This window comes from Acipenser ruthenus, chromosome 1 (assembly GCF_902713425.1).
Source record: "Acipenser ruthenus chromosome 1, fAciRut3.2 maternal haplotype, whole genome shotgun sequence".
NCBI classification, from domain to species: domain Eukaryota; kingdom Metazoa; phylum Chordata; class Actinopteri; order Acipenseriformes; family Acipenseridae; genus Acipenser; species Acipenser ruthenus.
The window spans coordinates 106593520-106613846 of NC_081189.1; the positions used below are offsets into that span (position 1 = coordinate 106593520).

At 37.7% G+C, this 20327-nt stretch overlaps 2 protein-coding genes across 5 annotated transcripts in view; both read right to left on the minus strand.

The window, feature by feature from the left end:
- Positions 1–8929, minus strand: part of LOC117420682 (huntingtin-like) — an 86714-nt gene extending 77785 nt beyond the window's left edge. For all 4 annotated transcript variants that reach the window (XM_059033505.1, XM_059033504.1, XM_059033501.1 and 1 more), the window contains exon 1: positions 8549–8929. In XM_059033505.1, the coding sequence (XP_058889488.1) occupies positions 8549–8643 (95 nt within the window). In that variant the 5' untranslated portion in view covers positions 8644–8929. The remainder of the gene's footprint in view (positions 1–8548) is intronic.
- Positions 8930–10381: 1452 nt separating this feature from the next.
- The window catches only part of LOC117421430 (G protein-coupled receptor kinase 4-like), an 89608-nt gene continuing 79662 nt past the window's right edge, over positions 10382–20327 (minus strand). The window contains exons 15-16 of the mRNA XM_034035853.3: positions 14433–14564; positions 10382–14023 (exon numbers count right to left, since the gene is read on the minus strand). Of these exons, the coding sequence (XP_033891744.3) occupies positions 13970–14023; positions 14433–14564 (186 nt within the window). The 3' untranslated portion in view covers positions 10382–13969. The remainder of the gene's footprint in view (positions 14024–14432; positions 14565–20327) is intronic.

Genomic DNA, 20327 nt, shown 5'->3' on the forward strand with positions numbered 1-20327 from the left:
AGAGAGGGCAGCGACTGCTCCTCTCCCTCTTGCTCACTGGAAGGCATCCCTCCCATGTCTGCAGCTAGGTACCCCAGCACCACCATGGTGAGGTCACGAACGGATGCCGGGTTGTGCTGTTGCTCCCAGTCCTCCCATCGTTTCCCATCTCGCATCTGCAGCGCGTGAATAACCCAGGGGAGGTCACTGGCGAAGTTCCCCTCGGGGTGCACCAGCCAGTCCCATATTTCCCGGGACGGTGGGGAACCCGGTGGCAGTGGGGGTAGAAGGGTGGCTATTGATGCTTGGGGTGACAGCTGCTTCCGCTGCTTCATGCAGCTCTTTCTCCCCATCCTCGCTTTACTATATATATATATATATATATATATATTTTTTTTTGTAATCCAAAAAAAATGCGGTTCCTGCTCTGGCCTGAGTCCTGGAGGCGCTGTAGATCCCACGCAGGACACCACGTGTCACAAAGACGGCCGGAGTGGGTGGCGTCAGACCAGAGCCAGGAAATAAACAGACAAAGATGTGTGGTTTGGTGAAGCTGAGCGAATGCTTTCGCTCAGCATTTAATAAACAGAACAGAAAATAAAAGGTTTGAAACAAAAACACAGGACACGGCACTTGCGCCAAAATAAACAGACAAACAAAACGTACTAACCAGACAAACAAACACGGTGAGTGAAAACACTTATTATTTACGTATATTTCCTTTTCTCCTTCTCTCTCTCCTGTTCTCCACTCACCGAACACCCAACCCTGAGTGAAAGAAACGTGCATCTATATATACTGTTGTGCTGGGATTCAATTACTAATTAATTATTCACTTGAATCCCAGCATGTGAATTAATTCTGTGCAACCCTGTGCTCACATATTACATTTAACCAGCACGTGAAGTGATTTGTGCTCTCCTCGTGCCTAAATATAAATCTACATTTTAAATCACACGTGAAACACAGACCCGTTTATATCCCGTGTACCAATGACTATACACCGACATTAACACACGCAACATACAACACATAACACACAAAATACACACAGGGGCGGGCACTTCCTCACAAGGACATAGACTAAATTGAAGGATTAAAGTGAACTTACTGCGAATTCATACCAGGCAAGGACTAATTTATGTGGTATATCAAATAATTAATCATTAGCTTTTATGTGTATTTAATATCCATGTTCTAGCATATTGTAACACAATTATCACTTTTAAACAAAATTAGATGAGAAATAAAAAGTGCAGTACACATTTATATGAATGTATTTGAACATGTCCGTCCTGTTACGTGAGTATGAGGTTGTGTTATGAAAGAACCAATATGTAGGAAGGCTGCTTTAAAGTTATCTTTATAGTTACACAGTTTGAAACAGTGCATGTCAGTGTAAAAGAAAAACACAGTTTCAAATGATTAACACTACCTTGGTTTTCTTGCTACAATGTCCCCACAAAGGGGCTCTAGAGCAAATACAGAGCCAATTATAAATTTGATGATTACTGAACTTTGTGATGTGTGGTTTCTATAGCAATTGTTAACCAACCACATTCTGCATGCAACTTTTAAAATGTTTAAGATCTTTTCCTTTTTGCGTAGTTATATACTTGTCATAAGAAATGAGATTTTTAGTTCAATTCCAGTACAGGTTTCTCCCCCGGCCTTTTCAGTGGCTGTTGCCGCCCGACTGAAAAAACCTGATCCGCCCGTCTTGTAGATGCTACTGTGCCTTTAACAATAAGGATGGATTGCCCATCTAGTAGACTAGATCAGTGATAAAAAAATCTTGGAACCACATGACAGCTGTGTTACGTCTTGACTCAACATTTAACCAATCAGAGAGTTGAAGGGGCGGGTTTTCTGTGTTAAGCACTTTGAGAGACTAAAACATTGAATATGACTGCTAATAAAAATAACCAATTAATACTATATTTGCGCCGGCTACTTTTATTAAAAAAATATTACGATTATTTTCGGGTATTATCATTCAGTCCATTTTTTGATGTATTATTGTACTGTAAGGTGATATATAGTGCATAATAGCTATACATCTGCACCAAAAAAAAAAAAAAAAAAAAAAAGCGTATTCCTTTTGTTGTGATATCGTAACAATACGTACCCAGGTGCTTGTGAGAGATATTGGGGTTCATATATAGAGGCTGTACGCCTTTAAGAAGAAAGGCATGATGGGATATCAGCTGAACACTTGTCAGCTAACATACAAATGCTTAAGTGCAGAGGTGCTGGATTATTACACTCCGGTTTCATGCAACAGTTAAGATGGTGGGAGGCTGTGTGGTCCAGTGGTTAAAGAAAAGGGCTTGTAACCAGGAGGTCCCCGGTCCCACCTCAACCACTGACTCATTGCGTGACCCTGAGCAAGTCACTTAACCTCCTTGTGCTCCGTCTTTCGGGTGAGATGTAGTTGTAAGTGACTCTGCAGCTGATGCTTAGTTCACACACCCTAGTCTCTGTAAGTCGCCTTGGATAAAGGCGTCTGCTAAATAAACAAATAATAATGGTGACCAAACATGTGTGAGTACATTAAAAAAATGTAGAACAGCGAAAAACTAAAACAGACGTGCATTAGCAAAATGCCCTCAAAACTTAACATAAAGAAAACAATTTAAATGAAGCAATAAACTCAATAATTAAGCTAAAAAGGAAGTGAAAAGGTTACCAGTATCTTTTTTTTGTGAACTCCAATAAACCTACATTATCTTTTCCAAGTCAAATCGTAGAGTGCCTAAATAAGCACGGTAATTTACTATAATAAAAAACAGTAATGAAAAAGAAAATGTTGAACATAAAGTGCAACCAGATATAGTCAACGAAAGACAACACAATATTCAAATTCGTTGTCGTATTATATATTTAAGGTAAGGCAAGTTTATTTTTCTGTTAAAAGTGCTCCTGGCTATAATGTTCTGCCGCCTGGCTGTACTGAATTCCTGGGGAGAACCCTGCAATAAGAGTAGACGTGAAATTCCAGTGATGCTGGTAACCCCTCAAGTTCCTTAAGTTTACTATGGTAATTATTTTTTTGTGTTTTCTATCAGTTTGTAGTTTTTAAAACGCACCTAAGTGAGGTTTTGGTAGTTTCAAATGTGTCACTGTAACAAAGAAATCCAAGTTCCACACGTAAGTTCATAACCCCTCAGCTCCAAGCTAGTGCCACTGGACACCCTGTCACTTTTTACTCTAGATCTAACCCCAGACAATGCAAAATTGAAGAATAACGCCAGTTCGGTTAGGACTATGTGGTACTTTAGCCTCACCAAAGTGACCATAAGCAATGCTCGAATGCATGACAAACGCAACTTCAAAAATCTGCCAAAAATCCAAAATCCATGGATACCAAAAATGTTTTGCTTGATTCTTGTGATTATCAACATCTATCTAAAAATATGTTTGGGTGATTTTTTGGAGCCCTCCCACCCCACGTGAGTTATTTCGGCCTAAACTTGGTAGAAATACCAAAAATTCAAATTGACCAGGGTGAGGGACTTGAAACCAAAAGTATTTCTAAGTTGAGCCCAGGGTGATATTTTCCTGTCAGGGTGACTTTTTTACTTTAGGTTGACCTTTGCCAGGTCACAGCTTGAAGAGGAAGTTTTAAAAAATAAATAAATAAATAAATAAATAAATAAATAAATAACATTTCTGAACTCAGCGGGCCCGAAAACCCCCAGGTTAATTTGTCTAGCAAAATCTGAGAGGGTCGGGAAACGGCTGTGGTTGAGTTGGTATGGAACGACCCTTATGCAAAATGATTACGCAAGCAAATGAAGCATTTTTTATTGCTTTTTTATTCAGAATAGCAAGGCAGGCAAGAGACAAATGTGTCTGGTTTTATCTCTTTATTATTTCATTAACTAAGTAAAATAAGCACATGAACCTTTTAATAAATTCTTCCAAGTATATAGTCACAGTAGGTTTCCCATAAACTAGGCTACTGTACGTAGTCCTATGGATAAAAGTGCCTTTGGTATCCACTGGTATGCCATCGTCCCCTCCCCTAATATGAAGAATGGCTGCAATGTCTTCTAACAGAGTTTTTAAAAGGTTATTGCTTGCACTGTGTACAGTCAAAGAAAGTACTGTATAACGACATGGTATAGTTCCTCTGCATCCTTAGGCAGAGAATTCAGGTCCCACTTGTTTACCTTGGCCAACTGTTAATTTTTATTTATTTTTATATAGTGCCTTTCATAGTGGACCACCATCACAAAGCACTTTATAGAGGTATGAACAATGCTGTGAACTGTACATTATATGCAGAGTCACTTACAATAGGACATTGATTTAACATCTCATCCACAGGATGGAGTACAAGGAGGTTAAGTGACTTGCTCAGGGTCACACAGAGTCAGTCAGTGGCAGAGGTGGGATTTGAACCGGTGACCTTCTGGTTACAAGCCCTGGACTTTAACCACTGGACCACACTGCCTCACTTATTTTTGGTCTTATTTCATGCTGCTGTAACACCAGGGAAAACAGGATGAAAAATCACAAATGTTATCCTTACTTCATCCTGAGTTCAAATACACTTTGTAGTTTTAATTACCATTACTGTATTGTATGGATAAATGCTATTGTAAAAAAAATATAAAATTGCAAGTTTCTGACTTGTATAGTAAAATTATACATTTGACTACTGTATTTGTGAAACTACAACAAGGAAAGCGATACAGCAAACTTAGGGCTGTTGGTTTTCAGTTTTTGTTTTTGGTAACGTGATGTCCCTTTTAAGTTATATTGAGCCGACTCTGTTTCTTAATTAAGCTCTCGGAAAAGTGTTGATTGTGAAACAAGATCACTTTTTCTTTTTCTCCCATAACTTGAATGAGACGATGATTCTGTTTCATCGATAATGTAAAAAGAAAAAAAGGCAGCTCCTTATTTTTAATTCAAACCGAACACAGTTGCTTTTCCTGGATCTTAATGATTTGTTGCAAAAATGTTACAACCTGTTTTTTATGATTTAATTATGATTTAATTAAATCAGTTTAACTTCACTCGCTGTTTGCGTTCGGTTTGAAATAAAATGAAGGCGCTGCCTTTTACATTTTTAATGAAACAGAATCATAGTCTCAATCAAGTTACGGGAGAAAAAACTATAGTGAACTTGTTTCACGATTAACACTTTTCCAAGAGTTTAACTGAATGAAGTCGGCTCAACAAAAGACAGCATGTGAACAAAAATAAAAGATGAAAACAAAGAGCCCTAATTGTATCCCATCAAGGAACACAATGACTTAATCTTGCACCACCAAATAGTGACTGTACTGGAATGCAGCTGTCAATTTGAAGACATTCACCAGACAGACCAGTATTGGAATTGGATTCTAGTATCTTACTGTGTGAAGGTCTGTTCTTCATGAGCACAAACTGAACCACGAGAGTTAGTTACTAAAATAAATCTGACAATAACACTGGCTAGCTGTAACAACCTTTAAACAAGACAGCATTAAAGCAGACCACGGAATATCTGAATGAACTTCTTATCAAAATGGCTATCTCCTTTTAATGTCCAAAACAGTGGGTATTAATACTACTGAACTAACTAGTACGCACTGTGTGTGTGTTTTCAAATTACAAGAATCTACAGTATTTAAAGGTTTCAGGATCAGAAAATCATTACAGAATGTGTCTAGTCTGGCCTGCCTGTGAAGTGCATTTACTCTGCAAAATGGCAGCTGTGCAGTGGGCAGAAATAAGTATCAGTACAATGAGATTTAAATGAGAATTTCTTAGCAATTACAGTAAGAATAATTTTTTTATTTATTTATTTTTTAATTTAGTAGTCGCCAATTAATTTTACCCCAGGTTTTTCTCCCAATTTGAAATGTCCAATTGTACTTAGGCTCAGCTCACCACTACCACCCCTGCGCTGACTCGGGAGTGGCAAAGACGAACACACGCTGTCCTCTGAAGCGTGTGCCGTCAGCCGACTGCTTCTTTACACTGCAGGCCCGCCATGCAGCCAACCCAGAGCTACAACGTTGGAGGACAACGCAACTCTGGGCAACTCCAGGCACTCTGCCACTCGTGCGCCGTGTGCCGCCCCTTGGAAGTCCCCCTCCATGGTTGGCAGTGGAATAGCCTGGACTCGAACCGGCGACATCCAGGCTATAAGGCGCATCCTGCACTCCACGCGGAGCACCTTTACCGGATGTGCCACTCGGGAGCCCCTGGTATTCTTTTTTAAGGGAGGACAAAGCATTTAGATACCATCAAGCTAAAGCAATATTCATATTCATAAAGCATGTTTATCACTTAGTCGCGTGTAAAACCTGTGGTTATTTTTAATCACGTATTCCTAAAGCATCAACTGTATCCCTGAGTCAACTGCTTTTTATTTACTCTGATATGTATCTGATATCTAGTGAAATAATTCATAAAAGGATGTAAAACAATTGTGTTACAAAAAAAAGCTTAATTTAATGTGCAAATGCTATTCCAAAGTGAATTCCATTTCATTTCAGAATATCAATTCTGTTTCATACTGTCAATTAATGAAGCAATTGTGTATCCACCAATTGGTGTGTTTGTTTATTAAGTTACACCAGATTGAAGCCCACATTTTCTTGGCATCTTAAACAGGTTGTTCATTAAAAAAAAAAAGTTTTGCGCTTGTCAGTAGCTTAAAAACAAATGTTACATTTTCATGGACTGTCTTGGGAATTAAGCATTTTTTGTTCAATTAACACTTTTTGTTTAATAAGAACTCCTGCTTAGGTACTGTATGCCATTTAACCATCTAAATATTTATTTCCAAGCCATGTTTTTATTGTATAGGCTAATTTACTTGGTTTATCTTCAATACTGTTCTTGTTTTAGAATTTAAGTTAGGTACTGTACATAGTTTAACAGGGAACTAGAAAACAATTCAAGAAGGCTATCTACAGTACCGCAATGACCTATTTTGTTAACGTAACCCCCGGTGGAATTCTAAATATAAAGAAATCACTCCTGTACATGCATGCTTTCAGCTCACTATTACTGTCTCAGGATAGGCTGCAGAGAACGATCTACTGTAGGTACGAGTTACAACCTGCATTGAAGAAACATGTGCAATCACGCTAATATCTCTATTACTCAACAGTGCAGTACATATTTTAACTTGACACCCATTTTGTGTACTTTAGGGTAATATTTAACTCTGTGAATTATCAAATGTTGATAACAGAAGCTCATCTTCACAGGTCTTCATCACATCTGCACTGTCCCTTTGCAAAAGATAGTATGAGGAAGATATTTCCATTAATAATATTTCTTTGAGAATGAATAAAACAGTTTTTGCACCTTTATTCAGTTATTTCAATTGTTCCTTGACACAGGGACACATGGAAAGCATAATTGTAGTATACTGATGAGCAATATTCATTAAATGTCTACAAGGCCCATGATGAAAAATAAAACAAGCATAACAAACTGTAGCTAGGAAACTACATATTACAGTGTCCTGGTCTGCCCATCTGCCTCCTTGAAACATGGCAGTAGCTGCTTGTTAAGAGGCATCCATGCAGAATGTGTTTTTAATTTTAACACCTATGCAGATGAGACCCAGTGTCACTGCCAGGCAACAGTAACATCTAATTGTGGAAGAGCTATGTTGTTGGATGGTCATCAAAAAAGGTAGGTGATCAGAGTCCTCTGAACATACCCAAAGATATAATATAGCAACATCCAAGCCCATGCAGTTAATTTACTGTGGGTTTTAAAATATATCACATGCAATACATAAGGTGTACTATAAGTCATAAAGGATATAAATGCAACTGCAATGGTTGCTAAATATGTGTCTTTAATTACTAGGTTAAGGAACAACCAATACAATGATTCTGACAAACTGGTATACAGTTGTACAGTAATGTTTTTAATTGTGCACTACTCAGAACATCACAACCACCATCCTTCTACTGTACCTCTACCATCAGTACCAATGACGTGCTGCATTAGAAAGTTAGGCAAACCCATCAGGTGTCCGTTAACTGTGTCATTTCATCAAACTCCGCCAGAGCTGAGGGTACCAGCACAGTACTAGTCTGTTCAGCTCCGACATACCGCATAAACCTTGTGAGCTTGACCTCTGTGACAATCTGATTTGTAATAGCAATTAAACTGTTATATAATTCCCTCAGTTGATTTAGGCTTATAGTTCTGTAAGCAAGCCTGTCGGTGCAATTATAAACCACCGAATGTTTACTGCTTCCACTGCCAGTTCCAAAAATATATAAACACACAGTCAGTGTCCATGAACTAATCTATTTTCTACATTCCTCTAAAATAAAATATTTTATATGCAGACTTCACCGACAATACGTGATGTGATACCCATCATCGACACTCACAGTTACGTCCGCACTAGTACACACAAGCATAATTAATGCCTTATTTATTATTCACGTATGTGTACCTTACTCCAGACAGGTGCACGACCGCAGCAGTCTTTGGTTATGATGATACGGTAAATGTACAAAACATTACGAGGTCAATTTGCTACCAAGGTTTCTGCCAGTCTCAACGCCAGATTTACGATCAGCAAGATACTTACTGTTTTTGGACTAGCTCCTCGGCTGTCGGTGGTCCCTGCTGTTGGAATGCCTTTAGAGACTCGAAGGCCCTCATCAGTTTCTCCATGGTGGCCATTTTAACGGGAATACTATTTACAAATATTACCACAAGAAAGAGTGCAAAACGCAAAACAGAGAGTAGGGGGGAGCGCACGACCTATATCGTGCGTAGTGAAACCGGTGACGACATTAAGCTTCTGCGCGTGTCAGTGGGTATTTACTTCGATGTTTTTAACAATGCGTTGCAAATGAATGGTAGCTAGGTGCTGCTATATCCAATTTTATAAGACATCTTTGATGCATCTCACCAGCCTCCCTCCCAGCGAGGAAGTGTGTACTCTGGCAGTTTGGGGGAAAGACCAAACACTGGGAGCAACTGACCATTCACCGACAGCCTTGCTCTTGACTGAGAAGCACACTAACCAAACGAATTATGCGTTGGGTCTACACGGTGAAAAAAGAGGCGGTGTAGATTTAAATTAAGCACAGCAGCAGCGTCCATAGCCCTTGGCAATTGAAGGGGTCATATGACCTGGATATTTGAAAGGAAAACAAGACGGTAATCATTATGCTGAATGAACTAAACGAATGAGGTTTACTGCGAGAACGGATCCTGGCGGGGTTCGACGTTCCAAAACTGACTTTCTTTCAACTGTACATCCCTTAAAGATTTTTTTTTTATTTTTTTCTGATTTGGAGACTTTTGCATTCGTTTGTGTTTTATGTTTTTAATAAGAAGTTTTACAATAATATTTTTTGACCTCACGAAAAAATGCCTAAAATATGTTTACGTTGAATGCACATTTAAATCTACCGAAATTATATACATTTACAAAACAAAAAAAACGCTTGTTTTCCATAAGGTCTTCTACGCAGACATTGTTTTTAACAGTAATTTGTATTACATATTGTTTCAGTTGAACCATAAGCAGCTTTGAAACCTGCCTTGCAGCAGTATTTTCAACATGGAAAAACAGGCATTTAATTATAGGTTTGCATTTTGTGACAGAGATAATTATTAATCCTCCCTCCACTGCTGCATGATGCGCATATAAACAGAAACCCAGGCCTCCCATTGGTGAGTAGTGTACTCAGGTGCGGTCCTTCTGCTCTGGCGACAGGTAAAATGTACAGTTGTGCGTTTCGACTAGTTTGTAGTTTCCCCCCCAGCATGCTCACCCACTTCAATATGCTATCAAATCTTAAACTGTGACCTACATGACTGTAACTTGTTATAGGTAAGTATGAAAAAACAGCATTATATTTGGGGAGTAAAGTCACCTACTCATAATATGGTCTGGGAAAAAAAAATACAGCTGTTAAATTGTTGTGATTGGACTGCACTCTTCATGATTCCAGTTAACACTGCTGTGCCGGGGTATGCATCTCAGCTACCTCTTCCCATGAGATAAATATACCCACAAGTCATTGCACTGTCCCCAAACTTTTGTATGCAAAGCTTTATTCTGAGTGTACACTGGGTTGTATCACTAGTGGTCCATCAGATTACCTGCCCCCTCTCATTAGGCTTTGGATGTAAACAAATGCAGTCAATGGGATATTAGGGTATCTAGCACAAAGTGTAACACATGTATGCCATAACAATGTCAATTGGCTGTATGGCCACCAAGACTTTGGTATCATATTTGGAAAGCTTGGCAACATTGCTTATTTTGTAAACAAAACATTTATGTTTTTTCAATTTACTGTATCATTCTAAATATATATGTAGGAACTAAATTCACTTTTAAAGGAACTATGTTCCCTGAGCAGAAAACATACATTTTTCCAAATAAAACACAGGAAAGAAGTAGTTTATACAAACGGCAGTGTTTTATTTTTATAATTACAAATGTTAGATATGATACAACACCTAGTGATAGAACTTGTACAAGAAATACATTTACTGCAGTGGTTGAAAGACATGACTTTGTACAACTACAAAACCGGTCACCTTGCATCAATAAAGGCGGCATTCAATATCATTTCCGATATGTTGGCACCGTAATATAATTTACAAACAAGAAACCTGAAGGTTACTACATGCTTGATTAATAAAACAGTTTAAAACAGGCATTAAAAATGCACTTTGTGCAGACATTCAAACTGTTAAAAGTATTTCCTTACCAGCAAATGCAGGGCCAATGAAAATGGTTGCATTAGTCCTGGCAATACAATTCAGAAAATAAGAACAATTGCTACTTGGTAGGTGTGGCAAGTGGCACACAGTAAAAGGCCAAAGTTAATCAGCAGTAGAAAAGTTATATTTAAAGTCATGGAATGAGCCTTACTAGATTCCCTTTGCACACTTAAATCAGAGATACACTGTGCAAGAAGCACTGTTAAACACACAATAGAGCAGTAAAACAAAGCTTTCATTCGTCTTCAATTGTAAAAGAATAAAACTGATCATTTTGTAGAATGTCACGATTGGGTCCTGTTCACAAAGACTTAACGTATGAGTTTTTGATCTTACGAATAAAATAAATTGATAATAAACCGTTATTAATAATTAATATTAAAAATGATATTCATAAATAAGACTTCAACAAACTCCTGAGTTAGGGTCCATTGTCTTCCATTGATTCCAGAAACATGCAGCTTACAAGGAAATGGAAATGGCATTTCTTTCAACTTTTAAAAATAACTATTGTTTACTGGGAGGCAACAGGAAATGATCTGATATCAGCATTAAAGAAAATAAAATACATTATGAATGGAACAAGGGCTACATTGTGCAAATTCTTAAACTCTTTTAAACACTCCTTTGCATAGCGTAAGCTGATCACCATTTTAAACTGTAATTCCATAGAGGCATTTCTGCAGGTTTGCAGATCACATCCAGCAAATGGCTGACGTGACTCAGCCAATACTAACTGTCTTCTATATAGTTTAAAAAAAAAAAGAAACAAATTATAATATTATGAATAACTATCGGGATGTAGCAAAAAAACACATACAGAAAAAGTAAACGTGGCTCATAATGCACAGATTGTCACCCGTTTCACAGCTTTAAAATATTAAAAGTACACGCAATACCTGATGAACAAAATCCTGGGACACTGAACAACAGATATTTGTTACTTTTTGGTTGTGTTTTTAGACGCACAAGCAGTTGTCTGTTTAGAAGGGCATGTACTACAGAAAACTAACTACTTTTTGTGACAGGAAATTCTGACTAACTGCATTACAAAGTAACTTTGATGTATGTACAGCTAAACCTGTATCTCACCATTACTCTATAGATTCATAGGATAACACACCTACTTCAGTTCTCAAATACTACAAGTAGCAACGTTTTCTTTTAGCTGTGTATGTCCTATGTTACTAGATTTGAATATCTAAAATGGGTCTTTGATGTATGAAGCAGATAGCGGGACTCTGACCCACTTTCTGACAGTTATTGCTACACACTACACTCCAACAAGTATGAGGACAGCACTGCTGCACAGGGTACCCCAGTACATACGACCAATGCTTTCAAATCCATTTTCTTACCTCTAATCAGCTTTATTAACATTATTAAAGACTTCCCTTTTACGGTTTAGAAAACTTTGGGGTTTTCACTTTGTTTTTATTAAACCGGGTTATGGATATATTTCAAATACAAACTACATCTCAGCAACTTTTCAGCTGTAGTGTTCGATTTGAATTTAAAGTATATACACAGCTGTGCAACAGTCTTAAACATGGTGCATTTTTCTACTCTGATGCATTATGAGCATCAACAACTTACTCAGAGCCTCCACTAGTGTTTTCTAGTATTATAACAACCTTGACTTGCATAAAGAAAGAAAAACATTGAGTGAAATCGCTTGTATCATTCGATTTTCAAGGTGTGATATCCGAAGCATAATCAACAGGTATAGAGAAACATCATTTGTAATTGACAAACCCAGGACTGGAAGACCCAAAAAGCTGTCTAACAAGGATAAGTAATACTTGAAGATAATATCCTTAAGGAATAGAAAGAAGACAAGCTTTGAATTGACAACAGAACTGGCAGAAGGCACAGGTGTCGTTGTCCAATCAGGACTTAAAGGATGTGTTGCAGTAAGAACACCTCTGTTAAAAAAGGGGAACAAGACTAAAAGGCTAAAATATGTCCAAGAAAATTGGACAGAAATTTTACTAGGAAACAATGGCCTAAGGTGTTTTGAACTGTTGATGGATGGACAACGACATCTGTGCCTTCGGACAGTTCTGTTGTCAATTAAACTTTTCTTTCCCTCTTTATGCAAGTCAAGGTTGTTGTAATGGTAGAAAACACTAGTGGAGGCTTTGAGTAAATTGTTGATGCTCATAATGCATCAGAGTAGAAAAATGCAACATGTCTAAGACTTTTGCACAGCAGTGTGTGTATGTGTGTGTGTGTATATATATATACTGTATATATATATATATATATATATATATATATATATATATATATATATATATATATAAGCTCAAAGAGCTTTCAACAAACAGTGATAATGTTTCTATGGTTTACAAGACATTTAAAATAGATTTTGATTGACTTGATTGACATTCCTTTAAAGTGGAATGAAGTGTGTGCATAAAAAAAATGGTACATGTGAAAGGAAATTATTTTTGTGACAGAAGTGGTTAAGAAAAATATGATGATAGGTTTCAGGACTGTTTTTGATACTTAATGCATTTTGATGCCAGAACTGAGTTTACTGATTATAGGTATTTTCACAATTATTATTATTTTTTTTTTGTCTTTCCAGCAACTTCAGATGTGACCATGAATTTCTGAAGAAAAACAGTTATAATTTACATGTCCAGACAACTTTACAAATCTTCCCCTAAAGCCTGCCCGATATTTATATTAATGCAGCTCTAGGTACAGGGGTAAACTGTATGCCAATGGTAAATAAATTATGCTGTATGATTTGTTCAATTCTCTAGGAGGTGCCCCTTATCATATTTGTCAAGTCATTGGGAAATGACAAAGCTGTAATGTATTTAATGTACCTCGTGGATTGATTAAGCAAGATGAATGACCTTGTTTAGCAGTTGAGCAGGTATCCTCTTCAATATAGTAGACATAAACAGATTCTGAACATTAGACATAGATCCTTCGGCTGCTGTTACAAAATAAATGATAAACACCACAGATACCTACTGTGCTCTTTAAAAAAAAAAAAAAAAAACTTTAAATACATATTATATTCATTCCAAAAAAAAGTATGTATGCATTCAAGTGGTACTTATATGGCTTTTTGTACAATACAACTTTTAGTGAAAATATACATCTAGACATAATTCAGGTACAAATGTACAAAATCTGTAAACTCATACAGTTTTTTTTTAAAATTATAATACAATTCATAAATAGAGTAAAACATTCATTTTTAATTTTTTAAACATTGCAATGTTTTGGTTGAGAGAGTGGTTTAAATTCTTGAGGGCCCCTCTTCATCATCACTATACCCACTCTTAAAACAGACCTGGGGAATGAGAGAAGTATTAAACATTATTTTTAGCTTGTCAAAGAAAAAGCATATCAGGTGGGGCCTACAGTGTCTCATCTAGTAAAGGTCCTACACAGGATTAGGAGCTTGAATCTGGTGCATTGGCCTTTGCACTCTTGTGGGTAGGGAAAAGTGGGTTGTGTCAGCATAGTTCACCTCATGGCACTTAAGCAACCCCTACTGGTCAGCTGCCCCACAAGTCCAGGCAGTCTACCATGGCTCAATAGTCTCACTACATCTGTTACTTAAAAAAGAAAAGCAGCATTTGGCTTGACAGTTCACCTGTAGGTTACAGGTAGGTTACAACACTGCAACAACACTCAACAGCTAAGAAGGTCATTTAATTGGACACCATGATGTTCCATTCATCTGCACACTGGCTTACCTCTCTCCTAAAGAGTCTGTAAAAGAAGCCTCTCTTTGGCGGGGGGACGGGCTTATTTACATCAAGATCCGAACACAGTGTCCCATCTGTCTCATATATATTGATTTCTTTGAAACATTCCATCTGGATCATCTGGAATAGAAGGAACTTCACATTCAGTGCTGTCCAACGGGTGGCTTTTGAGTCATGCAGTCTGTGTCTCAACAAGTCCAAAAATTGACCTGCGATTTGGATTCTAGCGATTCACAATGCAGACCACAAACAGTTTTTGGCTGGGCTGAATGAGCTTTAATCCCTTTCCATGAGGCTTCGATTGACCTTTTCAATTTAACTTAAAACACGCTCTGGTTTCTGAATGATGTCTTTCCAGGAAAAACTGGGACAAGTTTTATAGACTGGTTTTAAATGTTGAATTTACAATACGCGTTTTCAACATTTATAAATTATATCTGAAAGTACTAGTTTAGCTAAATCTGGATGTTTTGTGGTTAAATCTAGGAAAAAATACGCAATTTACATTAAATCCGGAAAACAAACAATATAGTGTCAGGGAGGGTCGCAACAAAATATATGCTAAGGGGGGGGACAGCATATAAAAAGTTTGCGCACCACTGCAATAGAGCATCATTTGTCTCAGCTGTAAACTGATAACAGTCATCAATGGTCAAGTTATACACTGCTCATTCATCACCTTTTTATGTATAGGGTGATTAGAAAGTAAGTTTACCACATCAACGCATCATCAAGAGTACCTTTTTGAGACACAACCCTTCACTCGTTCAAGGAAAACTCACCCCAGTAGTACAAATAAAACTTGTCTTTTCTGCATTCCGTCCATATAATAACACACTGTACTACAAAATAAGACATACTAACTTCCTGTACACAGAATGTGTTACAGCTACTGCACTGTGCTTTACAAGAATGATACTGGCGTGCCACCTGTTGGTAATCCTGTTGGCATAGTTTTGGTGTGATTACTCTGTTTTTGTGATAAACCCGGTTAAATTGTATGGAGGAAGATCATTGTCAAAAATATTCGTATGCGTAAAAATAATTTGTACTTGTAATTACAGGTACAAATAAAAAATACAAGTACAAATCAAAAATGAGTACAAATCAGAAAATTACGAGTACAAATCAAAAATACGAGTACCGCTATGGGTACAACTCAAAGTACGTCACAGAGGTCACAGGACAGGCTGTTGATTGGGGGAACAATCGATGAGTATTTAACAGCGCATGCGTCCAGCACCTTGCATTGCTGATAGAAGGGAAGGAGTGGCTGCATGTTGGTGAAATGTGTAGGTGGAATTTTCAAAGCGGGAATGTGGCACAAAGTCACCCAACAGATGGACAGTCTCAGCAAAGATCTTCCATAAACACAAGATAGTAAACTCCCCCTTTTTTCCATCCCCGCCAATGCGGCGCATCAAAGCGTTCCGGTGGCGACTTTTCTCCTATCTCTATAATGTAAAGTCTGCTTCATTCTGTTTTGAAAACGATTACATTTTTTTAGCAGATTCACCTGGATTTGTTTAGAGACACCCCTCCTTAACACATACGTGTTACTATTTCTATGATCGATGTTTTCACTTGGCCTGACAAGTGCTCTTTATCGCCGAAGTGCTGTCCGAAATTGCCCGCTCATGAATATTCATGAGCAGTCAAGACGGGGGCGTGGTTTGATCTTTGGCTTGGTTGTTAGAGATGGGATAGGCAGCGTTCAAGAGTGAACGAGATTGGCGGCAACTCAACTCTTCAACTTTTTTGATAGCGGGTTAATTAGGTCTATTTATTAGATTAATTAGGTCTATTTTTAATCACTATAATTATTAGGCTTAGGCCTACTATTAATTAGGCTTATATTTATGATCCATTGTTTATTCCTTAATTATTTAAAAGTGTCTTATTAAAAAATATATATTGTATGTCTGTGTAAATTAATAACAACTGTTTCATTTTAAAAAGTTGCAAAATTACGTCTTTAAAAAAATCAGCTTGTATTTAGCTGTTCTCAGTTGCACGGTAGCTAATCATGACTGAACATTTTTGAATACTCTGAAGGTACACAGAAAAACATTATTTCACTTTATAGAGCAATATTAGTTATTAATGTATTGTGTGGATTGTGATGAACCGGGGCGGGACAGTCGGAGCCTGGGATGGAGCCTGGTGGATCGCCAGCTCGTTACTGCATCGCCAAAAAGGTACAGACAGACAGAAGGCATTATCTGCATCCATGGATGCTCCAAGGCCATGTACGTTACGGTCGGTTTAGATTAAATTCAACAAAACTACAGTCGCTATTGTAAAGCATGGGTTTTAAATTTCTCTTATACAGTATATAAAATATATGAATAAAACAAAATAAATACAGTTCACGTATTATCATAATCACACTGCTACAATACGTTGTTCATAATTACATTTCTGCTATTACATATAAAGTAAAAATAAAAATATTACACAACATTTGGACCTCTTTTTTTTGCTGAAAATCCCGTTACAGCCACACACAACGTCACTTTTACTTATTATTCTCTTAAACTTTATATTTGATCTATGGATATCAATGTAGATTTAAATCCATTTTTTTTTAAAAAAAATAACATTTCTTCCCATTCAAATCATCAAGCATTACTGCAATCTACCCGATATCAAGCATATAGAAATTAGAATCTCAATCACTGGCTATCCCACCCCCTTGACAGCGAAACCACGCCCTCGTCGTGTCTGTCATGAATATTCATAAGAGCCGGCAATTTCGGAGAGCACTTCGGCGAAAAGAGCCTTTGTCAGGCCAAGTGAAAACATCGATCGTAGAAATAATAACACGTATGTGTTAAGGAGCGGTGTCTCCAAACACATCCAGGTGAATCTTGCTGAAAAAATGCAATCGTTTTCAAAAGAGAAAGCTTTTAATAGGATGTGAAGCAGACTTTACATTATAGATAAATATCGCCACCGGAACTCTTTGGATTCCCACAATGCACTGCATCGGTGGGGACGGATAAAAAGGGGAATTGACTATCTTATGTATATTGAAGATCTTTGCTGAGACCTAGACTGTCCATCTGTTGGGCGCCATATTCCCACTTTGAAAATTCCACCTACACATTTCACCAACATGCAACCACTCCTTCCCTTCTATCAGCAATGCAAGGTGCTGGACGCATGCGCTGTTAAATACCCATCGATTGTTCACCTAATCAACAGCCTGTCCTGTTACCTCTATGACATATTTTTGACAGTGATTTCAAGCTCTATCCAACTCGTAAGGTGTACTCGTTGTGATTTGTAGCCGTAGCTTTTCTTGAGTTGTACTTGTATTTTTGATTTGTACCTTTTTACGCATTACGCATTTTTACGCATACAAATATTTTTGGCAGTGATCTCCCTCCATAAAACTGGAGCATATGCTGAGGGAACTCAGTCCATTCCAGTACTGCATTACAAGGAAGGCACAAGCTAACAGTGTGTAATCGTGTACATGGAATGCTGATAAACCTTTGAAACTTCAGCCTGTGTTTTATATAGGGTTGGGACAATATTGAAAATCTCTGAAATGATAATTGTGGGATAGAAAATTGTGATAATTGCAATTATCGTGGTGTTTGTTCATTGAGATTCCACTGGTTATACAAATATAAAATATAGCAGCCTTGCTAAACCGAGGACAGGTTACCTGGGATAACAAGTGTCTGGTTTAAAAAACAAAAAAACAAAAAACGTATGCACATTTATACTGCACAATTTATTTTAAATGTATTTCCTTTTTTGCTAAAATACAATTTCTGTGTTGTGTTCTTTGTACACATTATATTAAGAACGACTGTACATCACACTTGCCAACAGCAACATTTGGAAACTGTTGGCAAGTATGATGTACAGTCATGAAGGTCATGCCCCCCCCCCCCCCCAACTCAACGCGACATGACCTTCATGACAGTAAAAATAGACATAATGACGCGTTCTTACCTTCATATAAGTCAGTGATCAGCAGATGTGTCAGCCGCACGAAGAGCACAGCGTGTGGTTTTCACTAACTACTGTGCAGAATAAATGATTTTTTTTCTATGTGTAAATATCGGGTCTTTCTTCCTATGGATCGGGAGGCGGGACATTTGCTAGAAAATCGGGACTGTCCCAACCATAAGGACTGTTGGCATGTAAGCAAATAGTAAAATCAAATGAATACCAGGTGCTTTTCTTTTACTTTAGTCAATATGCTACTGTAAATAATAACAGTAACACACAAAATAAATCCTTTATTTTAAGTTGAGACTAAAGGAATTTAGCACACTTTCTTTTTACCCAACTACTTAACAGTACACAAAACAACAAAATAGTTCATGTTGCTGCATTAACAAGCTATGATATCATACCTTAAATATACTGCACACAATAAAGAAATAATAAATCAACTTTATATTTACACAGAATAGTTTACAGTGTATGCATGGCTGTAAGAAAAACACATCACCTACCTGCTATTTTCTAAAATAGTCCATTTTTTTCTGTTGGTATGATAACCTTAGTGTAGCACATTTTGCACATAGGAATAAGAATACCGAAATAGACACTGAACCTGTAGCGTTTCTTTTTTGCTAAGCTGTTTTGCTCACTGCTGCTTTCACACACCACCTTTTCTCAACAAAATCTCACAAAAGCCTCACAACCACTGGGTCATCGTTAGGGTGGAAGTGGCGGCTGCTCTAATACACTACAAGACGACGTACCAATGAAATATTACTAGAACAGATGGAATTACTTATGGAATAATTCAACAAAAAATAGCATAACAAATTCAGCTGTCATAATTAATACAAAATCTTACATTTTTATAATGCAAATTTTTTATCGTGACTTCTGTTCAATACGATATTACCAAGTTATTGTAAATCGTTCCAACCCTAATTTTATATATACATTTTATATGTAGACTGCACAGAACAGTGCACCACTGTATAAAAAGAGAATATGGGGCTGATGTAAGGATAGGCGTAATGCAAACAATCGCGACTAAAATCCAAATTGCCTAGCGGCCAGGCAATTATTTTGCACTGCGGCCTATGTAAGCTTAAGAGCAATACAAATTACTCAACACGCACAAATAATGAGCTGCAATCATGATAATGAGGGTCGCAATGAGCGCCGCTTGTGCGTCTGGATATTTAGTGGCTGCACTTACAGCCCAGCGGTGAGGTGAATTAGGAGTACAGAGAGAGCAGTAAGCACTGTATGAGATTTGTGGAGCATGAAAATAAAACCAAACCATAAAATATGTTAGCGGAAGGACAGCAAAGTCCTCTTGGCACACAGAAAAGAAAAGAAAAGTTTGCTCAGGAGGAGCTGAGAGTCCTTATAGCTGAGATCACTCAGCATGAAATTTAGTTATTTGGAAAAGCTTCATCAATTATGCAACCAAAGTGGCCATACGGTCCTCTATAGTAGAGAAAGTCAATGCTGTCGGTGTTACCAGACAGACAGGTGATGAAAAGGTGAAATTCAGTAATTAGGTCTAGGATGACCTGCGGACTGAGACGATAACGCCTTACCACCGCATCCTCCGGCATCCCAAACAAAGCAACCCTGGGTTTGAATATGCAGGGTCTTCACCATCTTGCCCGTCCTCAACCAGAGCCAAGCATCACCGCATCAGGAAGTGTACCACAGGCAGCAGCCATCCTGAGGCCAATGACAGGTCTCTGCAGGTGTGTGCTATTATACAGCTCTTAACTACTCACTTCTACACTGGTTTGCACCTTGTAAGAGGAGGTGCAAAGTTTTTGGAGGGTCAGCAATTGCTCAAGTGCAAGGCAAAATCCTTACATCTCATTATAATGTTTGCGCCCGCTTAGTATTCCAGATCCCGACCAATTCCATGCTCTT